The sequence below is a fragment of the Nothoprocta perdicaria genome, unplaced genomic scaffold, assembly GCF_003342845.1.
Source record: "Nothoprocta perdicaria isolate Ctin4 unplaced genomic scaffold, notPer1 scaffold_5, whole genome shotgun sequence".
Lineage (NCBI taxonomy): Eukaryota > Metazoa > Chordata > Aves > Tinamiformes > Tinamidae > Nothoprocta > Nothoprocta perdicaria.
This window is the reverse complement of record NW_020455754.1, coordinates 9485936-9510444: the sequence shown is the minus strand read 5'-3', so window position 1 is coordinate 9510444 and position 24509 is coordinate 9485936. Positions and strand designations below refer to the sequence as shown.

General features: G+C 46.6%; 1 protein-coding gene across 1 annotated transcript in view; it reads right to left on the bottom strand.

The window, feature by feature from the left end:
• The window catches only part of COL23A1 (collagen type XXIII alpha 1 chain), a 142955-nt gene that overhangs the window by 39755 nt on the left and 78691 nt on the right, over positions 1–24509 (bottom strand). Inside the window, exon 4 of the mRNA XM_026047547.1 lies at positions 679–723. Coding sequence (XP_025903332.1) covers positions 679–723 — 45 coding nt within the window. The remainder of the gene's footprint in view (positions 1–678; positions 724–24509) is intronic.

Here is a 24509-nt window from a genome sequence, read left to right as displayed (position 1 = left end):
GTGGCAAATCCACTCGCCCTTCCCAATTGTACCTCATGCTCCTCAAACTTCTTCCACCACTGCAGAGAAGTCTAAAGGGGTAAGTCATTAATGATCCCTAATTTCTTTATACTGCTTCTTTTTTTCCATGTTGATTCTGCCCCAATTTCCTGGCAGGTTTTTTGCTTCGTGAGAAGGGGATGCCCTGTGCTTACCATGGGGAAGAAACCAATGGCCATAATGTAGCAGAAACCTCACAAGCTGGGTGGGAAATGCCCTGGCTGATAAGAGCTCCTCCTGATTAAAACATAGTTTTAAATACTGATGATTACAAAGGCTATTCTGCCCCCCCYCCCCCCCCCCTTTTTTTTTTGGAGGACCAGGCCATGCATAGGCCCTTGGGTCCTGCTGGAGCATCATAGGCCCTTGGGTCCTGCTGGAGCGTCACCTTTCTAAGCTATATTGCAACCAGCTGCATGGGGATTTCCATTTTTTTCCCCATGTGCTTTGCTCTGCCCCCAGGTACCAAAACAGGGGCACATTATTCGAGTGATCCGCGCAAGTCAGAGCTCCGCAGGCACCGACCAGCACGGGCCCTAACGCCCTCAATGCGGTTATCCCCGATGCTGAAGTGCTGGCCGGGACCAGTGCAGCCCGACCCACATTCCGCATCCCGCTCCGAGGGCGGACAACACTTACCAGGCTCTCCACGTCGTCCCGGCTTCCCGCGCCTTCCCGGCGGACCTGCAGGAAGCAGAAAGAGCACTTAGGCACCTGGCTCGACCCAAACCCCCTTCTGCACCCCCCCTGCCTCCCTTTGGGATCATCCAGAACACCAGAATGTAAAAAGACATGCTCTTAAAAAGCATTTTGCTGCAAAATGCACTGAATCCTGGTGGAAATGTCACCCTTATCTCTTGGGCGAAGAGCCTCGAGGGAGCAACACTTATTTTTGCGCTTTCATTTTAAATAAGGATGATGATTGTTCTCTTTTACAAGGCTGCACACTGCTAATGTCTTCTGGATTTCTTCCCCCACAGTTGTTAAAAAGCAGAAGTCAGAAAAAGAATAAAGAGATAGAAAAAGACATTCTGAACCCATGGGTGTCGTCCACGTGGTAGAGAGAACTGTGTACAATACCAGAGCCCAAAACACTCCAGCTTTGGGAGAAAAAAAAAAAAAAAAACAAAAAAAAACAGATTGCAGAATCCACACAAGCACTTGTGTCCTGCAAGGGTCCAAGCGCAGCACTCACCCAGGTGCAATACTAGTGGCAGTGACCACTTTCACAAATCACAACATTTAAAGCATCAAAAGGAAGAACAGAAACCTTTAGTTACCAAGAGCACCTGGGGCGGAAGAAGTTTCTGCACAGAGTGACAAAGCACCCTGGATCCGATCACATCCTTAGAATTTCAGGTCCAGGCTTCAGGTAGAAAGTTATTCACTCATCTTCAGGTAACAACAGCTAAGTGACCGATAGGACAAATGTTAAGTCATCTTAGCCAAGCAGAGGGACACGGGTGGGACTCCAGCACCCCGCACCCCAGCGCCCAGGCATCCCCGGGTCGGAGCCGGCCCGAGCGCCTCGGTTCCTGTGCCGTTAACCAACGTGTTGCCGTCTCCCTGCTGGAATAATCCCCTCCGGCCGGCGCGCCGGCAGCCTCTCCGCGCGGTGCATCGCGAGCGCTGCCAGCTGGGCACCACGAGCTGCTTTTGTACAGCCAATTCGGCCAGTTTTGGAAGAGCAGTTGCTGAGTGACAGCAATGCTGGCAATGGAAAAAACAAGAGCCAGCGTTTCATGTGGGAAACCCCAACATTCCCTCTCCTTTCTGTTGCTTTTCTGGTTTTCAAGGAAGGGGATAATAAACAGAGATGATTAAATATTTCTGCGCTCCTATCACGATCACTCCTCCTGTATAAACACTTCTGGGGCTGAGTGCGCGCTCCTGCCCCTGGCCACGGCCTGGACTTCTTCTCTTTAACATTACGGTAAACTTTGCAGCAATCCCCCTTCCCAGCCATTCCCGTGTCTTTAATGGAGACCACAGGCTCTTTTCAGGCAGCTTTCAGGACCAATCCACCCTTCTGCATCAAACACCAGGAGCTGCAGCTGGGCCACCCTTGCTACCAAGGGGACACGTTCCAACAAGACCTTCCAACAAGGGCAGGGCGAGCAAGCAGGGTAACGTTGCCACCAATGTCCTACCCCTGCAAGGACATGGTAGAAGGCACCTTTTGGAGCTTCCTAAGCAATTGGGCCTCAACTTGCTAAAGGAAGGAAAAGCCCGTTTTCACCCTGGTGATGGGAACTGGGCCGAGAGCCGCTCCGCATGGACAGGTCACGGTGTCCTGCTGAGCATCACGGAGCATCGGTGCCTACGGCACACTGGCCGGTTCCATCACAGGCTGCCAGCTTTGCTGAGCAGTAATTGATGCGCCAGGCTGGGAGGCCAAGTTTTTAACAAATGACTAAGTCTGGAGTCCAGGCTTTGGAGTAATTTAGATGCAGTCAGGCTGGACCAGGGGCTCGAGTTCTACAGCAGCACCAAGAGCATCTCCAGTTACATTGTTCTCATAGATTTCTGTTAAGAAACTTCTTTGCTCCCCCACAAGAACACACTTTCATAGACAGAAACATTATTAGCAATTGCTGACCCAGCCTGTTCAGAAACCTCTGCACTGACAATCCAAGAAACTTCCAAGAAACTCAAGATACTTAAAGAAAACATCCCTTAATCAACATTAGTTTTAAAGGGAATTCCTAATACTTAGCCTCAACATGGAAAAAAATGACTTACTGACAATTTTTTAAAATCATCTCTCTATGGTCTTCATTTTCCAGGAGGAAATATTCTAAGGTTTTGCATGTAACACAAATCACAAGTACACCATGCTAGCAGGAACCATGAGACAAATCAAAATTAAGGCCAAAAGTGAACAATTTCCCTCAGGGAAAAAAAAAGGAAAAAGCATAATCTAATTTATTTGCTGTTTTTATCTGAAAATAAAATTTTTCACCACAATGTTTCACCACCAATGATCTCCGCAGCGCATCCAGGGCATCTCCAGCCTTCATGTGATGAGAAGACCCTACTGCACCTTCCTGGTTGGCATGAAGCTCAGATCTAACGTGCCTCCCACCTCAGCTTTCTTTATAAGACCACAAAAAAAAAAAAAAAGTTATCTGCAAACAAATTTGCAGTCCTCCTTAACTATAAACTGTTACCTAATGACTCCATCTCCTAGGATCTTGCGCTTGATGCTTGTTCAGTATAATTAAGATTTATGCTGCATTAGTGTCATTCGGGTAAAAGCTCAGCCTTCTCTCCTGACCCTATCAGCTCTGCTCTATCAGGGCTGGGAGTTCTTTATTTACATTTTTATGAAAGGCAGTTTTGGGAAAGAGAATAAATACAAAGCATAAAACAGGCTATTTTTAAACAGCTTGTCACTTCCAAGCTAAACAGCCTTAATCCAGGCATAATACGCAGTTTCTGACGGGGCTGTACGCTCTGCAGTGACATGACAGACCCAGTAAGGCAAAGACGAAGGAAGGGCATGAGAAGCGGGGCTGTTTGGGAACGCTATGAGCAAGAGCTGGTAGGTGCAACTATAGAGCAGCTCCCCAGGACCAAGGTAAAAAGTTCATGGTAAATAAAGTGCACAGGCTTAGCCTTACTCCTACAAGCAACTACTTACACCGTCTAGTATGGGCTGGTGAATGAGGTACTAAAAATCAACATTATGGTTCAGATCATCTACTGTCAAGTGTTCAAACCAAGAACCTCTTCATAGTGCAGTAAGTGGTCCCTATTTGAACTGCTTTATTGAAGAGAAGGGCAAAGCAGGCCTTGAGCACCAAGGCTCCATGAACTCCGTAATCCCATCGAGACCAAGAACCCCCATTGCAACACATACTGCTATCCTTATTCTCCCTTTCCCTCTCATTTAATTGGGCAAACATGGGGCTAAGTTATACATCATTTTAAAGAACCAACCCGCTCCTGTGCTTGGACTTTTTCCTTTTGCTTCTTTTCCAAGGGCTTGAAAACGTTTAGAATCTTTTTTCCTTTCTCCTTTTTGCTTACTTGCTCCTCAAGCCATGTTCATCAGCCACGTTCAGGCTAAAAATGAGTTATGCAGAAAAAGAGCCTAAACAAATTGGTTGCTTCAGCTGCTCTCAGAAAAGCACCTTTTTTCCCCCAAAGAGGAAGGTGAATTTTGCAGCAGCAGGAACTGCGGCTCTCTCCTCCCCGGCCATTCCGGCACAAAGGTCTATTTACTCTCCGGGTCCCGAGGGAAGAAGTTTATGGTTCACGGAGAGGAGCCGGGGCCGAGCTGCTTGTGCAGCTGATACTCATCAGGTATCCGAGCCGAGCGGCAGAGCCCGGCACCGCAGATCTCAGATCAAACCGCTCTGGGTCACAACGCTTGGCATGAACCTGCTTGGCTTGGGATTCCAACGGGCCCAAAGACTCCAAGCAAATACCAGAGGCAGATTGGAAACATGCAGCACCTACAGCCTAGAGGAGTTTTCCAAATAAAACAAATAAAAACAGAGATTCATTTTGAGTTTGGCCCAAGTATTCTGAAACCCCTCCGAAACACTGGTCTACGCTTGGTGGAAAAGCCACCCAGGAAGCAACCTTTGCTTGCTCTCCAAGGAAACTTCATTGCTCCGTATGTGCTTCAGTAGCTTTCAAGATACAGAGTAGAGAAAATATTGCTTTCCTTATGTCTCCACAGAGCTTTTCTGACCAAGGAAACTCATGAGCATCCTCCTCCCATCTTGGGCATCTCTGTGCTCAAACTCAAGGAACAAAATTTGAGGGTACCTGAAAGTCACAGAATCAGAAGTTGCCCAGCAGCCATCAAATGCACACACTCAATGCATGCACAGCTCTTCAAGACCAAAAAAGCAGGTGTGGGATGGAGTTTTAGCATTTGTCTCGTTTCTAGCTAACAGTAGCTCTGGTTAGATGCTTGTTGCAAAAGAAAAATAACATCAAGATCACTCAATGAAAATGAAATACAAAACTACTCAACGCTCTGATCACCCTCCCATTTAAAACAACGGAGACTGCACTGCTCTCTTGGTATCTTTGAGCTCACCCGTGGATTTTCCCCCGATCCTGCTTACATCAGTTTTTCTTTTTTTCCCCCCACACCCAGAGACAGTTTCTTCAAACAGTCAAGTGCATACAGCTCTTTTGTTTAGCCACCAGGACATAAAGATAAACTGAATTTGAGATATAAATTAAGAAGTGACTGGAAAAAAGCCACAATTGCACTTACATCAAACATGGGATTTTTTCCCTGTTGTTATGGCTGCTCTTGCTCAGGCCATTTCCAGATAATACCCTGGCACAGCTGCAGCACAACACAGGGCAGCAGCAGATGTCCGGGCTAGGCTCTCATTTTATTTTTAAAACAAAGGGATACGTATCTTGGCAGCTGCGCGTGCTGCCATACGCAAGGTAGAAAGGTTTACATGGCAGATTCCAGTTCCCCACATCTGCACCAAGGCAGCTGCTTCAATACAACCCCTGGGAGGAGATGGGAACTCTGCAACCTTTCAGAAATGGAGCGTCTCCCCAGACACGTCCACATACTCTGGTTTGAGTTTGAGACCCGTGACCATCCCCTTCTTGTGAGAGACGGTTTCTGAAGGAGAACTCTGCTCACCTTACCCATATGGGTGCCCTATGTGACTAACTTGTGATTCCCACAGGTAAATCCTGAGAAGTCCATTTAGAGAGGACCACTGCCCAACTCTGAGGCTCAGCAACGACACTCAAAACCTGGAGAGGCTGAAGGGAATGGTCAGCAAATCACAGTCTCTTCCTTCAAGAGACTTAGCGGTTGGGTAACCCAGGCGTAGTCATCAACATCAAAGTTGGAAAGCTGCCACAGGTACTAGACAGAAGGTCACAAGACATTAAAGCTGAGGAGCAGAAGCAATGTGAAGCTCACACTGGGGCCCTCCTGTAGCACATGACGACTAAAATTAGTTATCCTTATAGTATCTTCAACAATAGGTAATCTGAAACACCACTACATGGAACACACGAGCCAACTAATCCCCTCAAGGCTGCTTTTACAGAAAGCACTTGCAATTAGGCTTTTTTTCCTAATAAGAAGCCTCCTTCTGAAGAAGGCAAAGCAGCACCAGTCACCAAACTGCAGAGAACTGATTAGCAGACAATTGCTCTAAAATAAGTTTGTCCATCTTAAATATCAGTTCATTTACAAATGCAACAACTGTACACAAGTATTGGGAGGACTTCTACAGCCTGAGGTCTGGCTGTGTATTTCTTGCAGCAACACGTTTACTTGCTTTGTGTCAATAACTGCAAGACGCTTCCATAAGATCAGCAAGCTAACGAAGCACTCGTTGCTTCCTTTCATTTCCAGTTACAGGCCTGGTTTAAACTAATTTGACATGTTGGATTAAAAAGAAGTCTCCAGTGAAACATTCAGGCCTGACTCAAAGTACTTGCGTTTTGATGAACGGCATTTTTGGAGCATGGAAGTACTCAAAGCCAACGTGTATTCTCCACGGTCAGTCAACTGTCCACATTCAGGATCCCACAGCAAGAAAAGAAATATTCTCTGTCATCTCCAATATTACTCAAGATGAGAAAAACAGCAAGAGAAAGCGGTAAGCAAAGAGAATAGCTGAGCTGTGCAATTTCTCATACGTCCAGAAAAGATCCCTGTAAGTAGACAGAAGTACATGTTTTATAGACTTTAAGCAAACAATCACTTCTTTTGTACTTAAATGTTATTTTTATGTGAACACATCTGAGGACCAAGCCTATGGCTAATGCACCATTTTGGCGCATTTTCCCCCCTTTCTGTTTCTCAGCTTCCCAAAAAGGAGAGCGCGGTAGGGCACGTGCAAGCCAGAAAGCTACTGCAGGAAACAGCCAAGCAGACCCTAACGACAAGCACACAACGTCCATGCAAATAATATTAACAGATTTAGCATCCTTGTTACAAATCAGTTTAACACTAAAAAAACCCAAAGTCTTCCAGTTTCAAAACTCCTTCAACACTGCACTATTTTATGTCCTAATTACAGCATCTTAAAAAAAAAAAGCTGTTCAGTTCTTCCTGTTGTCTTCAAAAGAAATGGCTTTCTTCTGTTTAATCCCCCCCAGAAGTTTTCAACACGCAGAAGGAATTTACTCAAACCTTTAAAGAATTATCTTGTTTGCCACACACCGCTCCACAAGAGAAACTTAATGAAGAGCAAAGGATTGAGAACAATCTGCCCGAAACAAACATCGACCTGGCTAATTTTTCGCTATTTCTCATGATTTGCGTGACCGACCCTCCTCGTGGGCCAGGGCTGCGAGATGCTACAAGGCTCCCAAAGCCAAAACAAAGTCGCCTTAAGCAAAGCAGAAGCCACACAGAAATCACACTGTAAAACCCCTTCCACGTGGGATGGGTATGCAAGCAAAGTGTCACAACGAGTAATTCTAGTTATTCTAGCTGATGGTACCAGCCTTTGCCACCAGCAAGCACATGTCCCAGCAGACATCACGGAGCAAGGGAAACAAGACAGTCCAATCCAGGGAACTTGTTTTTTCTCAGGACTGACAGCAGCTGTCTGACAAGCTTGACAGAACAGCAGCAGTGATTGATTTTGATAACTTCACAGGACACATGCGAGTGTCCAAGAAAAGCTGCAACCTCCCGCAATGAAACTCAACAACAGGCAGCAACTGCCTAGGAAAAAGCTTTCTGAACATTAAGGGTTGTACAAAATCTGATAAGGGAGTTGGATCATTTAATCCCACAGGCAGGGGGTGCTGCACAATAAATGCCTCTTTAAAGGATGCCTAATAAGGTTGGTCATTTCAAAATAAATATACCCAAAGTAAAGGATCCAGCAAAAACACCACACTGCCTTGGGTGAAGGCACCAGCTCGTCATGGACGCGGGCACGTGATCCTTCTCCCAAACATCTAAGGGCTTAGGCGCCCAGATGAGACCTGAACCTGTGAATTTACATTCTCCACAACCAAACGAGAGGTCCACCTAAGCAAGGAGACCACCCATCTGCCAACACAAGAGAAAAAATACAGCACTATTCCACGCAGATCCATCCCCCTCCCAGGGTACCCCAATTTAGGGCTTCCAAAGCTGGGAGGGGATGCATGGTTTTCTGGATGCTGCATTTGCCAGCTATAGCCAGCACTGCATCTGACACGCAAGGACGTGCAGGTGAAAATAAAGGCAGGAGAGGGAGATCCACTATGTGCATCTGGACAGACATCCAGAGCAGCACATTCGGGTTTTGGATGCAGGGGAACCACAGCTGGCAGCTTCAGGAGAGGATTTTGCAAGACCAAGTACATTGCAGCATAGAATAATATTATGTTAGATGACTACCGCCAGGGTAGTATTTATTCAACTTTATTCAATTATTCAATTTACTGCTTGTGCCAGTTAAAATGTGCCAGACCCACGATCATTTCGACAAGATAATTTAAAGGAAAGATGATTCAGGCACCAGGAATTCCACCCTACCAGTAAACGTGCCCCTGAAATGGCTCCGGGAAAGGTACTCTGAGCGATGCCATCAAAATACCATCCAGCCCCCAGGAGAGGCTATTAATAACATTATTGTGACCCTCCAGAGCTTGGGGCCCCGCTGAGGATCATGACAACAGATGCAAAGTGATGATGTTGTCATCACCAGCGTGAAATGCCATGGAATTGGCTGTGGGCAGGATGGAAGAGAGCCCAGAAGGAACACAGGTGAAAGCATCGTATGAATCGGGCTGCAAGATTTAATGCAATCAGGAGACACACAGGAGGGCTGGAAGGATTTGTTCCATTTTCTTTGCACACAGATTTTTATGTTATGCTTCAAAACTACACCTAAGTGTCTAAACCCTTTTAAAAGGCTTGTTGTTTTTAGATAGAAAAAAACCCAATAACTTAAAAAAATGCTTCTAATTTTTTCCTCTTTAGTTATTAATAAAGCAACTGTTAAAACCAGGCAGAAAACCCTTTCTTTTACCAAAGTAAAGTACCAAACAGTGTATCAAGCAGATCCCACCTTGTAGGGAATATCCAGCCTAACGCAGAGCTAGGGAACTTCTCTTCATGGAAACTGGAAGTTTCCTCCTAACACGTACAGATTATTGGTGTCAGTTTAGACACTGCTGGCTCAGCCTGTGTATTTTTAGTAATTTTAAGCCTTCCCTCCATCCTCTCAATAATGGACAAGTGCAGTTAGAGGGAGGAGAAACTGGACAGCTGTAGACTGACTGCCTTAATTGTATCTGTTCCTGGTTATCCTCTGTACACAGAAATTTCCAGAGGTCATAGAAACCTTAACGTAGCCCATACAGAGATACACATATCTGCCTTGCTCCAAATTAAGAGCTTCTCCAAGCATCATGTTGGTTTTGATGCCAACAGGCTTAGCAAAGGCTAGTGCTTCACCGATACCCAGCTCAGGCCACGACAGTCTCATGGTAAAAGCCCTGGGAACATGTTTCCCATGGTCAACCTGGAGTTTAGTTGATGAAGGACATAATGAGAAAAGGAAGATAAGAAGAAAAAGATTGAGGAGAAAGAAGAGGATACATCAAAAATCAATTATGTTGTTGCCAGAACAGAAGAGATTGGGGTTGTTATTAAAATTTATCTATAAACCCTGGTGGAAGAGCTTTGCAAGGAGGCATTTTCCTATTTGGGATGTGTTCTCAAGGAGAGCAGAAGATGAGGAGAACTTCAACGTGGTGAGGACTTTTCCACATTAAGCTTGAAATTAGAATGGAAAAAAAAAAAAAAAAAAGGTCAAATAAAATGATTCGACTCCCAGAGCAGCAGAAACAACGTACTTCATTCTCACAAATTGAGACCAGGTAGGTTGGCACAAGGTCTTCAGCAAAGAAACAACTCGACCTCAAATTTGAGACCAGAGCAACAGCATTAGCTCACTTACTCGGACTTAGGTTGTGAGCAGCTGCTTGGCTTTCATTTCACACAAAAGCTTACACAGTAAAAGGAATTCTTGGCCTGTATTCAAATGCTATATTTGTTCATAAGCAGTGCTTCTCATTTTAGTCCTGATAATGCAGGGAAATCAGGGATGAAAATTTTTTATAGCAGAGATGGAGAAGTATTTTTATTATTATTAAAGGCTTGGATGATGTTGTGTTGAAACACATACTTCGACCTAGGGTTTTCACCACACTTCAATCATCAGGCTACTACTTCTTTTAACTGAACCTGGTATTAAAGGAACGTTTGTCTTGTCCCTCTCAAAGACCCTGGGCAGGCACCAAGTGTGCTACGTGCCAGTGGCCTACTTGCCACCTGAAATGCTTTAAACAAAACTCTGTGTTAATTAACTTTTATAGACAAAAATAGTTTCTGTTACACAACAGAACCAACACATGCTATGGTCGTGTATGTTCCTTCGAGAAGAGGCCGTTTCCTGGAGCAAGGGTGAATGAGCAAGTGTGAATGGTCTAAACAACCCAGTCCTGGTTACTCCATGGATCCAACCTGCACCACACAACTGGCAGCAGGAAGATATCCAGGCATCCCAGGTTAAAACTCAGCTGAGCTATAAATGGCCACGCTTAGAGCTTGATAAATCAAAGCACTTTATGCCTAGCTGGTGGAGCCCCATGTCTGCTGGGGTCTCCTTTTCAAAGTATCATCAGGGGCAAATCCAAATGCAGCCATAGGGAAAGAGGCCACAGGGATCAGAACAGGACAGCAGTCAAGGGGAGCAGGCACCACGCTGGGGGTGAGGTGCTAAGCACACGATCCGGAGCAGGACCCAGCCTAACACAGCTCTTGGAAAACCAGAGGGAAGGAAGGGCTACAGGCATGCAGGAAAACATAGCTGAGATACCAGAGAGCACGCAGACAGCTCCTTGGCTTGCCCCATGCCTCCGGGGTGCTTGGCACCAGGTGAGGACTAAGAGCAATTAATGCAGCTGCAAGAGCCAACACTTGCTAAAGTTGCTAACGCCAACTTGCTTTCAGCCCATTTCTGCCGCGTTTTGGCTGCTCTGGCCCCAAAGGCAATGGCAAAGCTTGGTTTTATTCCAGGGCAAAGCAGGATGATGCATTGCTCCCACATCTGGGCAACGCTTCAGAATCAACTGCGCTTTAGACAAAAGTCTTTTCTGGGGCCAGCACACGGGGCTGAAGGGCTTCCAAGCCCCCAGCAAAGCCGCCGTCTTTCCGAGGAGGAGTGAGGTAGTCTGGGCAGCAGTGCAGCGCACGTTAAATTTATGAATTACCATTACTTCCCCCGTGATTTCTTTAGGCATGTTCGCTTGCTTACGTGATGCACCTCATTTGATTAACAGCTTGCTTTATTTGGCTGCTGCTGAATCACTACGTCTTGGAAACAGCTTAGAAAGCCCTAACGAAGTGGCTAACTCTGCTCAGCTGTTCTTCCCAGATGCTTAATTCATTACCTAACAGCCCAGCGCGCCTTTTGGAGATGCTCACACTATTTTCAGCTTCGAATTTTCGGTTGTCTACAAAGCAACAAGTCTATAAATCTTCTCACGTGGCAGCTAAGCACATTCCCTTTCCCTGTTTTAAAGCCAAAGCAGCTCAGGATTGGTTGGATACCACAGCAGCTGGGTGGGAGATGCACAGTACTTTTTAGGTTTTATTTATTTATTTTTTTTAAAGCGAAAACCTTCTCCAAGATCAAACAGGAATTTTAAATTATTTCTGACAACACCGAAGGCGCAACTTCTTACCTCCAGACACTCGAATTTGTATCAGCTGCACATTTTTCGAGATCAGCTAAGCAAACGCTGGACGGCCAGTTTAACTCCCCAAATGATATCCAGGGATGGTTCAAAGTTTGAGCCGCGATGAAGTATTGTTGCTCTTTAAACACAGAGATAAGATGAAAAGAAAGAGGCAATTCGTCCGAGCAAAGCTATCCAATATGTTATGCAAAGTTTGCCCATTACCATCAGTTTCCACTTGTACTTGTGATATCCACGCTTGAGAAAAATGGTGCAAAATACAGCAGAAACGGGAAACAACACCAGGGAAACACGGGTGGGAAAGGAGCCCAGTGGCCCTGTTCCCTGCTCGGCTTTAGAGGCTGGTGCAAGGACTGGAGGGCAAGTCCGGGTGCTGCAACCAGAGGCAAAGAGCGGGCAAGACACAGAACTGAGACGCAAGGTTGGTCAGAGACTTGCCTTCCCAAATATATTAATTTGGGGCATACCCAAATACTTCATTTTCTGTGTCCCATGGTCCCAGATCGCTAGCCGCCCAAGCACTGCTCCTCATTTTGCATGAACATTTTTGCACTTTTTTTCTTGAAATATGACAGCAAAAAAAAAGCAGGTTTTTCCCCAAAAAACGGGCAGTGGGGTTGGCCTCCACCTTTCATCGATTACTGCATGATGACTATGGCCAGCTCTTGCCAAGTTTTTAACTGAAATCAGGCTTGGTTCAAGACACACCATGAGCTGAATCCTGCTTTCAATTTTGCCTTCTGGATTCCAGGATACGCTCTTAAACCATTGACATACTGGATCTAATTTCACCTGAGGATCTGAACGCACTTGAAGGAGAAACTTCGAGCGCACCGTGCAGATACAGACATATTGCTGTTGAATTCCAAACTGGATATAAATGAAGTCTTCAGAAGGGTAGTTAACTGCACATAAAAGTGTAACAGCTAGAAAGTAGAACAGAATATAGGAAAAAAAATCTATATTCCAGTTTCCTGCTCCAGGCCACTGCTGTCCAACCTGCGATCCATGAGGCCACAGCCAGTGGCCAGATGTTGCTCCAGGTTTCATTATCTGAATTAATATCTTCAGTAAGTTAAATAAGAAGCAGCTAATGGTCTACAGGATCAGCGGTCTCCAGCTTGCAAAACTGTTATTTCAGCCAAAACCTTCCCCCTCACAATCCACAATTTACTCATATCCATCTCATTTGTTCTGTTGAGAGCGGGCAGGGGCTGTTTGATTGATAACCAAAATCCCTTAAAATGGTCTTTCAGCATTTATTACATCCACAGCTATACAACTCAGCCCATTTCTACATTATCAAGATGGGATCTTGGTGGAGTTAAGGGAGTACCAGGCAATGACATGAAGTCTGAAAGCAAAACCAAAGCCTGAACATTTCTACTTACTGAAATTTTTGAACCTATTTAAGGAATCCCTCCTCTTCCCAAAGCAGAACACCTATTGAACCAGCAGGCTTTTACCAAAACTAAATACAGTTCCGTAAAACTAAATGAAAAACTTATGCAAAGTAACAGAAAACAGAATGCACTCTTTAAATTTTTCCAAGATTCAGACAGAATTCAGTAAAGAGTTATAGTTCTGGGTTTGGATTTTGCAGATAATCAAGAAAGCGTGAAGGCAGAGTAAAACCTCAAGCTATATTTTCCTTGCTTTGCAGCCATGTCACCTGCACGTTCTCCTAGCGCTGCGGTTCAAGCAGGTACATCCATGGCATCTAAGCAGGTACATCTACGACACTTGTGCTTTCCAAGGCCACGCAGTTTTGGGTAAAGGTGATACAGTTGAGAGCAGGTATTCCAGTTGCACAGCTGCCTGCTGCAAAGCAGCAAAATCTCAATTATTTAATGCAGAAAAGTGGCATTTATGGTGCTTGTTGGGAGCAGATCTGAGCCTCATGCCCAGTGCTCCCTGGAGCGCCACACTCTGCTTTGCTCATGAGACTGGTTTCACCGGGGGCTGCTGCCACCCCCAAAGGCAACTTGCAGAAGCTGCTGGGCAGACTGGTAGGTGGAGACTTGATAATTTATTTTACAAGCCCTCTGGTCATATTACTTGTATTAGCTGTGAATAGCAACCAAGGAGCCCACTGCAACTGGAGCTAAAGGTTTGGTCCCGGATAACATCAGGTCACATCTCCCGCCTTACCAGGAGTCAGATAGGTAAAAGAACGTGCGTAATAAGACACAAAGGATGAAGAACGACATCTGGTTTCTACTCAGCTTGGCTGTTGAATCCCCCTCTTGCTGACGTGTCTGTTTCTTATCTTTTTGCTCGCATTTGAGGTGAGCGCCGTGCTCGCAAGCAAGGCTGCTGCTCCGGACGGAGCCTCTGCTTCCCGCATCCCCGCGTCTCTGGAATCCTTAACAGGGAGGCATCAACGCACTGGGATTGTTTTTCCCCACTTTGCTCCACTTCAGAGTCCTCAAAAATCCCCCTACTTCTGACAAAGGCTCTTGTCCACCCTCACTTTCTTCTGGTGCTGTTGAATTACATCCACTTACGTTTGCTGTAATGCAACAAAGTGGAGCAAGTCCTGCAAGCAGCCTGCTGGAATCCACGCAGGGTATTTGCAAGCCCACACACCAGACACATAAAATCAGAAATTTACACAGAAGTGCTCAAAACTGCTATATTCTTGCAGTCCAACAGCTTCACAGCCACGTAGATAAAGTGCTGGGGCTCTGATTGACACGGGACGTTAATGCTCCAAGACACTGACTGACAAGCCGGTTCCCTCGTGGGTCTGCCTTTGCTCGGTAAAACCCTTTACAACATGTCAAACACACACCGCAGTTCAACGGCTCCCTGTGAAACTCCTGCCAACGCTGCTCCCTCTGGAGGAGGCAATTACCTTATTTATGGGGATCGGGGAACAAATGCTGCATTTCTTCGCCATAATCGCCTATTAATTGCTCTCATATTGAAAAGCAGCTTTGGGAAGATAAATAGGATCCAGCTCTCACTCGCACTGCTGCAAAGGGAAATAATTTTGCACAAGGGCATCCCCGGGCCAGTCCAGCACAACTGCACCGACTCCGTCCGCCTGCCAAGGAGCTGAATGCAAAACCAGAGAAGCTATTTAGGAAGAAAACTACCTGCTCACAGCAAGAAAGAAAGATAAAGAAATCCCAGAGAACATATATAACTAGTCCAATTCCAGTTTGGAGTATTTATTGCAGCATAACTGTAACAGCAAGCAAGAGACTATTTTATATTTTGCAGGACACACACATGCAAGACTCCTGCTCCAAAGACCCTGCTATTTGATGCACATACATGATGGCAACAGCAAGTTTCAAGAGGAAACGGATGGGATAAGGGAGAGGAGAGACAAGAACTAGGCTACAACTGTAACTTTCCCATGATTACTTAATTCTGGCCCGAATGACTCACTCAAATTTTATTATATCATTTTTAAGTATGCAGAAGAAATCACGTCAGCCTTGCAGATGACTCTTTCTTTGTGCAGTTCTCAGATCATGAAAAGACTCCTTTAAAACTTAGCAGAGGTGTTGAGTTTTGCCTGAAGAAACAGTTTCTTATAGGAAAAACAGTTTTCTACAGCCCTTTTTTCCTAAGCTACAGCAGGAAATTGCAAGAACCTAAAGTAAACTGGACACTTGACAGAATCATTAGAAAATATTTACACTAATATAACTACAACTGCCCAAAGCAAACAAACAGTTGCCAGCAACACAACTTAAGCTGATGGGATAAGAAATAAACAGGGGGCTAATGGATGGGTCTGGAATAAGCGCGCGGTCCAAGGGGCCGCAGGAGCTGCTCGCCTCCCGCTGCGACGTCCTCCCCTTGGCACCGCCACCATTCCTGGCGGACACGGGCAGGGAGGCACATTTGGATCCTCCTTCAAGCCAATGAAGCCCTTAAAATGGGAACAAGCTGCTTGTTCCTCCTCCGGTTGGAGAGGATGACCCGCTGGATGCGGCGTTGGGTAGGTGCTCTCCTGTGGCCCCTTCCAACCAGCATTATATGCTTTTGTTTTGTTTTTTCCCCCCTCCCCAATGTCTTGTTCTGGAAACTCTGCCAAAGTGGTTAGAGATCAGATCTACATTTACAAGCACACAGGAATTTCTATCTTGTTCAGGGAAAAAGTGGAGCCCTTCAGCATGTCACCCGGACACTATCATGACATGCACAGAGTAAGAGCCCGCAGAGATGAAATCCAGCACATGGGAACAAAGGATACAGAAACTGCCAAGAGAAACACTAACTTTTCTCCAGCGGACGGCCGCTTGACACTGCTTTAACCATACTCATTTGCATACAATGCACATGTTGCACAAAAGCAGGCAGATTTACAGCAAAGGGATTAGCTGCACAAAGCAAACAGCGGGGAACAAAAATGAAATTTTGGGGACCTCAGGTCCCAAAGGATTTTGACCCTTCCCACCTGCATCTGGGCAGGACCCCATGGTCACGGACAGCCACAGCGCAGAACCTCCTCCCGCCCACGCTTGCCAAGCTCCCCAAACCGCCACCACGGTTGGGGTGACACCTCTTGATGTTCTCACGTTCCCCCTTGTTCACAGGTGCGAACTCGGGGCAGCTCCGCTCTAACCCCTGAGTCCAGCCCTTCTCCACCTCTGCCAATTAGCGCGGCCGTGACCCAGGGAACGCTGAGGTTTCATCCTGAAATACTTCCAAGCTAGACCGGGGCTGCCGAGGAGTCGACATTCCTCCTTTTCTATCACCCTTGGATGTACGTCTCGCTGATCACGTTATTATAATAAATACCTGAGCACATGGATGTGAGAAGCTTGGGTTGGCCTCTCCAGCCCAGCCAGGTTTCTGTACAGCATCAGTGTGTCTGGATGAAAACAAGGACTTATTTCCAAAACGGGTCCATTGCTTTCCTCCAGAGCATTAAAGCTTGCTTTACGTCTTCCTGGCAGGGAGGGAAGGTCAACCTGGTGGCACCTGGGACACGCTGTGGAGCCTGGGATGGAGGTTCCTGTTGAGCACCCACTGAGGAGCTGCAGGCTGAAGAGGAGACTCTCACTGCCCAAATCTTGGCAACGCTCCTGTCCTCCTGCTCTCGCCTCCCCAGAGATGCTGAGGAGAAGAACCCAACCTTGCTGAGGGAGGCACAAAATCCCTTCGTGCCTTCCACCAAGGCCGGCTTCCAGGGACAAGTCGAGCACAAACAACATCCACAAAATTACTGTACGATCCCCATTTCCGCAGCATTTTTAAACAGCTGTTCGCAACAGAATAAACAAATATATTTTTTGCTTAATGTCTCCTAACACATTTTATCCACGAGCTCTGGAGTGGCGCCTCCCGGAAGGAACAAGTTTCCCTGGGGAGAGGGATGGGTCCACGTTCCGCTTCGGCAGCTCCTTGCCCAGCTTGGGTTGACATAAGAGTTAGGTTTGCAATGCAGAGGTAGATAGTCCATTAATTGTCCAAAAAGACACAATTTTCATGCAGATAAACACCATGATCTCCCATGCCGATTTAAAATACCTAGGGAACACTGACCAGCTATTCGGGTTTCCTTTTCAAAAACTGGCCTAAAAATTTCCCTTCAGTAAGACCCATCTTACCCAAGGTGTCCAAAACTAGCCCTCCTGCACCCAAATAAATCTATTAAATTCACAGCCAGAATCACAGGCCACTCCATCTGAGAGATGCTCAGCACGACCCGGCTACTGCAGCACAAACAGGGCTATTTACATGCCTCGAACATGGGGTTAACAGCAACACTCAGTGGAAACATCTCGACTGCCCTCAGAACGAAGCACACACAAAATCCCCTCCCCTAAGCTTCAATCTGGCTTTTAATCTAGTTATTACATGACAAGCCTTTTATTTTTTTTTTAAATCTTAGAAAAGAAGCTCTATTTGTTTATTTGTTTATGCTCTTTCAGAATAAATTTAGGAGGAGGTCCAATAAATTCCAGATGACATCCAGACTGTCCTCTATTTGAATTCCTCCAGCCTTTTTTTTCAAAACCAATTCAAAGGAGCTCAGTCTCCCAGAAAAACACCAACATTTTACATCCCCGAGGGAGCCCTGGACCCTCTGTTCTTGAGGTGCTACTTGCGGGCGAGTTGAGGCCAACAAGGTTGTTTTAAATGGGTTGCGTCAAGTTTATCCCAGCTCACGTCAACCAAAGCAGCTGCCTAGGAGAGACCTTTTCATCTCTGGTGGCCAGTTGTCCTCAAGCCATGAGCTGTTATCTGTAAGCAAAGACATTTGGAGATACAGGAGGGCGAGGGAAACTCCTCGCTCCGGGTCTCCTCGCACCAAAGGTCCCCACGAGGCCCTACAACAATATGGGCGATTGCATTAGGGTTTGAAAGCAGCTAGACCGAGGGCTCAGTCCTGGGGGCTTGGAAATAAAATATTAACAATAACAAAATCTTTGATTAGTCTGTCTCTACATCTGCAAACAGACCACAAAGGTTTTGTTTGCTCAGGACTGCTGCCTTCTCAGTATTCCTGAGTTTTGGCCCAAGCTGCAGCTACTTCAAAGGCAACCGATAGGGCCGAGACTGAAAACAAAGTTGAAAAGACAGAAACAAAACAAAACGCTGGCATTTTAGCAAGAATTCCTACTTAGCAGGATCTCCTTGGGATCTCCAAGTTAAGTGCAAACTGCTTGCCATTTATCGCAGCGCATCCTTTCAGTGCATCACGTTATCTGCCGCAAACCAGCCCATGTGGTAGTTTTGGCTTCACAATCCACTGAGAGTCCAAAAAATGCAAACCAGATGGCTGTTGCCCAGGCACTCTATTTACAAGTCCAATATTTTCACTCACAAGCTTTCATTTCTGAACCGAGGACAGGCGTTACACTGACACGGGCTGTATTTGTGCAGCAGGGGCGCGAGGAGAATTCCTGCCTGTGCCAGCGTTGTCCAGAGACCTCTACAAAGAGCTTCATCTGACCATCTCCTCAAAGTGCGGGACTTCAGGACAATAAAAAACAAATCTAGTTAAAAGAAGAAGGGAACTAGTGAATATTCCTTTCTGCACCTGGCTTCACCGTGCAAGCAGAAGGCTGATGATGGTCAGAACGCGCTACCTTCTCATCTATTTCTGGATAAGTTTTTGTTCTCCTCAGCTGAACAACATAAAAGTAGGGCATGTTCCCAACATATCGACCCATGTGCCAGGGAGATGGGCTGCTGACTCCAGGTTTCTGGTCTCTGTCTCCCCAGGGCCCCCCAGGATCCAGCTGCGGGATGCACCATGCACAGCAAGGACCTTGCCAGTTAGCAAGGAGGAGATGGGCAAAGGCCAAGAACGAGGAGATGGAAATTCTGGAAAAAAGGAAGGTCCACCCAGGAGTAAATTATCTTTCCTTGGAGAGACCTCCCATGATGGTAACCATCTATCAGGAGGTTTCTGAAACCACCGAGACAGCACAGATTTCAGCAAATACTTGCTTTGATTGCTCCTCGCTCCAGTCTAACCAGTTTAATTGCATCGCCACCCACAGCCTCAACCATGGACAGAATCAAGCAACTCTGCCAGCCTGTTGCGATGGGTGAGCCCACAGGTATTACAGCTAACGGGACAAGATATGAGATTCCAGAGTACCCCAGCAATGCAGGGACCATCTGCTCATGAGGGCAGTTTCTGACAGGACCTCTGGAGAAAAGGAGAAGGACCCCAGGGATCCTCTGGGACCCCCTGAGTGGCAATTTTTTATTTTTTTTTTGTTTTTTTTTTTTATTGCTTTGCACAGCCCCTCTTTGCATGAAAGCACCATCCCAGCACATGCACCCTTCCCAGGTAAAACACCTAACTGGAAGGGACCAGAGATGCTGCCATAGGGAAGGTGCAAGAGAGGCAGGGAATATTGGGAGCTCTTACAGACACCGTGAGGACCAAGCTGTTGCAGGTCTAGCCAAACTCCTCCACAATCGCATGCAGCAGGTAGGAACGCCGATGGAGTCAAATATCCATAAAGATTAATTTCCTGCCCTGTGGCGGAGACGGCGCTGACTGCCTAGCTTTAGTAAAACAATGAGCACGTCAGCTAGACCATAAATTGGTTTAAATGATAGAAAAATTACCTGTTGGCTCAGGGGGTTCAGAGCACACCGAGGCGTCGAGTGTTGTAAAATAGTCGATGTGCCAAATGAGCAGCATTTGAGTTAAATTTATGAACAACAACATTCTCACTTCTCAAAGAAAGTTGAATATAGCGCTTATACTGAATTTATTTCTTGGAATTCTTATAGAGGTTTTCATTTGCAGAGCCCAGAGACCTTTCAGACAATACTGTTACTCACTTCATACAGACAGGGAAGGCAACTCCTAAACATTTAAGTCTTCTTGCCAATAAAAGCAGTCGCGGCCAGGGATCGAGTCAGTAACGTAAGGGAGAATTTCCTGGTCTCCAGTAGAATAGGTGAGACTCCTCCTGGGTATTTAGCTGACTTGCATCCTTTCCTGCTAGCAAATTTTAAGAACCAATTAGATGTTTCCCCACTCATAAAAATCTAGCTAAAAATACTTGAAAGCAAGAAAATTCTTCCCTTTCATTCACATCTATGCACCAGAACACTTCTTTGTTCCATAATTCTGATTGCTGAAAATCAAGGGCAAATTTTGCAGAAAACACCTCATCTTTTCACATTTATTTCCTGTCTGCATGAAACAATCCCATGTCAGTCAGCTGGTGCATTGAGGGCATGTCCCGATACCACTGCTGAAATTCCCAGGTTCTGGAAGCAGCCAGCCTTGTCCTAGGCTGCGTTGCCTTTGGAGCAAACAAGCCATCAATCACTGCTTCGTCTAAAGTACCAGGCACTTGATAGAAAGCAGATGTCGGTTTTGAGCGAGCGTTTGGACACACAAAAAATACCTAAAAGTTCCTCAGCACAATGATTAGGATTTTCCAATAAAAACAGTATTAAAACTGAGAACATCCTGAATTTTGTCCAAGAAAAAGTTTTTTTTTTCCTGCTTTCTTTTAAAACAGAAAGCATCAGGGCTAAAAAACATTTCCAACCAGAGGGTCCTGCTCAAGTGACTTCATTGGGTGAACGCAGAAGATGCCAGCAAATGTCAGCGACGCATCCTGTCCAACCCAACATCTCCTTTCTCCCACCACCACCTCCTCCTCTAGCAAATCCCAGCTATTCCATGGGCACTTTTCCATGGATCCCCCCAGAAAACAAAAAAACAGGCATCAGAAGACTGAACTTTCTATATCCCTGCTTACATTACCGATTATGAAGGAAATTAATCCTGTCCAAATAAAAGTCAGAGCAGCACATGGGCTGCTGAGAACATTTTAATAAGATGACCACATTGAATTGATTTCCAACCTGAAGGCAATATGTGTCCACGTTTTCTTTCTCTGTAACAGCAAAGATGGGCAGCGGCAAACACCTATCCTACATGAGCGGCACAAAGAAAATAATAAGAACAACAATACTTATCTGGAGTTAATTGAAACATCTTCATCCTGATGCAAAACGAGGCCTGGAGAAGACTATTTTTACTATGGACATTTTTCTTTTTACCTTCAATTGATTACGGTTTCTTTGCTATTTAAACACTAGCTTCGAGCCACATGTGCGTCTCCATCAGCTTATCTGCTGCTTTCAACTTCTGCGAGCCCCTGTTTTTACTCAAACAGGAAAGAATACAGAATGTTCTAGTTAAAGTCTATTTTTGAATATAATAAAGCTATGCAATCCCATTTCCATTTTCTGCTGTCTCCAACAAACAGACCATCCTAGCTCGTTAGGACGACAGCTTCTTGGCAATCCAGCCATTTTTCATTGTGGCTATAAGCACTTCTTGCATTAATCTTTGGGATAGCTTGCAGATCCATGTGCTTAACACCAAACAAAAGGACCCAAGGCTCTGTCATCGGCGCTCCTCCCCGCCCAGCTCATGTTTGCTGGGGAGAGGGACGACCTCAAGGAAACCAAAGTCGGAAAAACGGGTCTAAACGCGGCCACCCCCTGACGCGAGCAGGTCTGTGGCCCCACGCGCCCTCTGCGGTTTCCGAGCTGTTGAGTCAATGAGTTTCTTCTTGCTTTTTTGGGACTTGGGAGCGAGGAAAACACACATGCTTCCTCAATTTGCCCTTTTCTTCTTCAGCAGACTTGGAAGGGGTTTCAGAAAATGAAGCTGTAATCAGCTTAGCTGCTGCTTTCCCGGGGATGCTGCGCACAGAATGGGCGCCCACCTCCCGCCGAAGCTTGGAGGCAGGGAAGCAGCGCCCACGACAACTGGTTAATATTAGGTAGTAATAAAAACGCTCCTATTAACAACCGTGCTCAGCGTCAACACGTGCGCGTGTTCTCCATGCAGTGCAGCTAACGGGAGGGCAGCACCTGCAGCCCAGGCTGGAGGAGCAACGTGGGCTCCAAAACCGACCTGACCCTCCCTGCTCGCTCTGCTGGAGAGCACCACCAAGGCACCCATCTTGCTTGACTGCTCTTTTAATTGCTATTAATGCACTCCCAGACAAAATGAAAGCAAAATTGAGTAAATGCAAGACTAAGTAAATGACTTCAACTCCTCCAATCCTTCTGGGCGGCTCCAAGAGCCACCAGCGCATCTGGAGCCCCATGGTTGGCCCTCACCAACGCAGGGCTTGTGGCTCCAGCTGCTCTCCGAGCCTGCCTGCCTTTGGGCTCCGTCTCAGACCCCGTTACACATCACTGCTAAGCTCTTGTTAAAACACAGGCTACGCTCCCTTTGCGAGGGTGTTTAAGCAGGGCATTCTATTTTAGCACGGGATCAAAGTAACCGCCCTTCCTAAGCTCCCGCTTATCTAAAGACTCTTTCCAAGGATCTTCTACCTCCTATCCCACTTGGAGGAGGAAAGCACTCATAGCAAATGTTTCTTTTCATCGACTGAAATAAATTATTCTCTAACTCATAATTGCACACGGTAGGTGCTCCCTACGGAGAACAACTGACAGTTGGGATTTTATTGAATAAATACATTAGTCACTGCTCTAATTGTGCTTGCTAGGGTGTACATCAGCATGGAAACAGGCAGCAGAAATGCCTCAGATCCACCTCTTTGCACCCAAGTAACTTCCCCGATTCATTTTCTGAGCTAAGGACCCTGTTGGGTCGCCCCTTGCAATGGGCACCTCCTGCAGTCGCTCGCATTGCCGCCGCGGGCACCGCGAGGTCCCGACATCCCCGGCTGCACCAGGATTCAATTCCTTCCCCTCCAGCTGGGAGGGAACATCTCTTGCAAAATGTTATTGAAATAATAAAACATTTCAATAAGGGCGCAGCTGCAGAGCAGCAGTGCTAGCAGTACGCACCGAGTTAAAGACCTTGGTAGACTTTTATGAGTCTGCTAAAAGAATGAAAAAAAGAAGAAAATCCTCGGCAATTCCGAAGCACGCAGACACGCACGCAAAGCAAGCCCTGAGCAGCTGCCCCGGGAGCGCCTGGAAACACAAATACATCATCACACTGGTGGAAAACCTCCAGTCAATACGAGCAGTGCAGCTGAGCACCCTCTACATTGATGGGCACCAGGCGTGAGCCCATAGGGGTGCCCAAGGGGCCACCTTAGCAAGTCCTCAGCTTGCAAAGCCCCAGCAGATCCAGATGGGTGGAGAGGGCGATATTTTTAATTAGCGCTGTGCTAGGAGTGACAGTCAGAGCTAACACGGAGACTCAGCATCCCTGGCACTGGATGGGCACAGAGTAAAGACCCCACCTTGGCACAGGAGCTTTTACAGCTCTTTTTTTTTTTTTTTTTTTTTGCACACAAACTACACCAGACAGGGAGCTGATGCAACCTCCCCTCATCCCACCACCTTCGCCCGGCCTCTTTGTTCCAAAGAGGCAGAAAAGCAAATTGTCACGAGGGCAGAGCAAGCTGCCGAGCAGACCCGGGCCGCGGCTGCCCGGCCCCAGTAAGGAGCTGCAGATGCCCAGCTCTATTTATCTCCCACCTCAACAGCTTTAAACAAAAGAGGAAGGGTGGTCTCGCTCCAGGGATTAACCACAGCAGGGAGGTCTCCTGCTCCCCAGCTTTGCATGGCCCAGGAAGAGCTGGGGAGATAACTAAGGCGCCTTGATTTCCTCAAAATCGCTACAGCCAAATATTTGCAAAATCAGAGGCAAACGCCCCGGGGTTTTGCGCTGTACCTAAGCGGAGAAGTCCCTGATCACCATTAATCAGGAGAGAAACTCTGCCTGTAACTTGATTATGTGGGTGAGCAACAGAGATGGAGCAAAGAAAGGAGAGGCCGGGCGCCGGAGCTGAAGTCATTCCCAGGGCTTCCAGCCCACGTTCAGCAGCAGCGATTCTGCTCTTTGCAAACGTGCAGAAGAGGCAGAAAAGGCAGAGCTGGGAGACAGCGATGCCCGGCACACGGACCCTGCTCCAACAGCCTGGGAATCCTCTCCAACCTCCGCCAGCTCCCAAGCTGATCCCGCGCAGCCGAATCTCAGGGAAACGCTGCACAGACCCGGCGTGCTGGGAAGGAAATGAAAGAAAAACCAGAAAAAAAGAAAGCCAGCTTTGATTTAAAAGAAAAGAGAGTTACATATACAAACACACCACATACATGGCTGTATTTTGGTGCAAGATGTAATATACTTGATTGCAGTCTGGCTCTGTAGCCTCCAGCAGTTTTGGCCCCAGCACGCAGATTTCTAAAGCAACTGCTGCTAAAGCGTTTTCCAACCATGGGGCACACGCTGATGAGCGAGGAACCATGAGCCTAGGAGAAAGGTGCTGGAAAAACTCAGGGCTGAATAGCTGCTTCCTTGT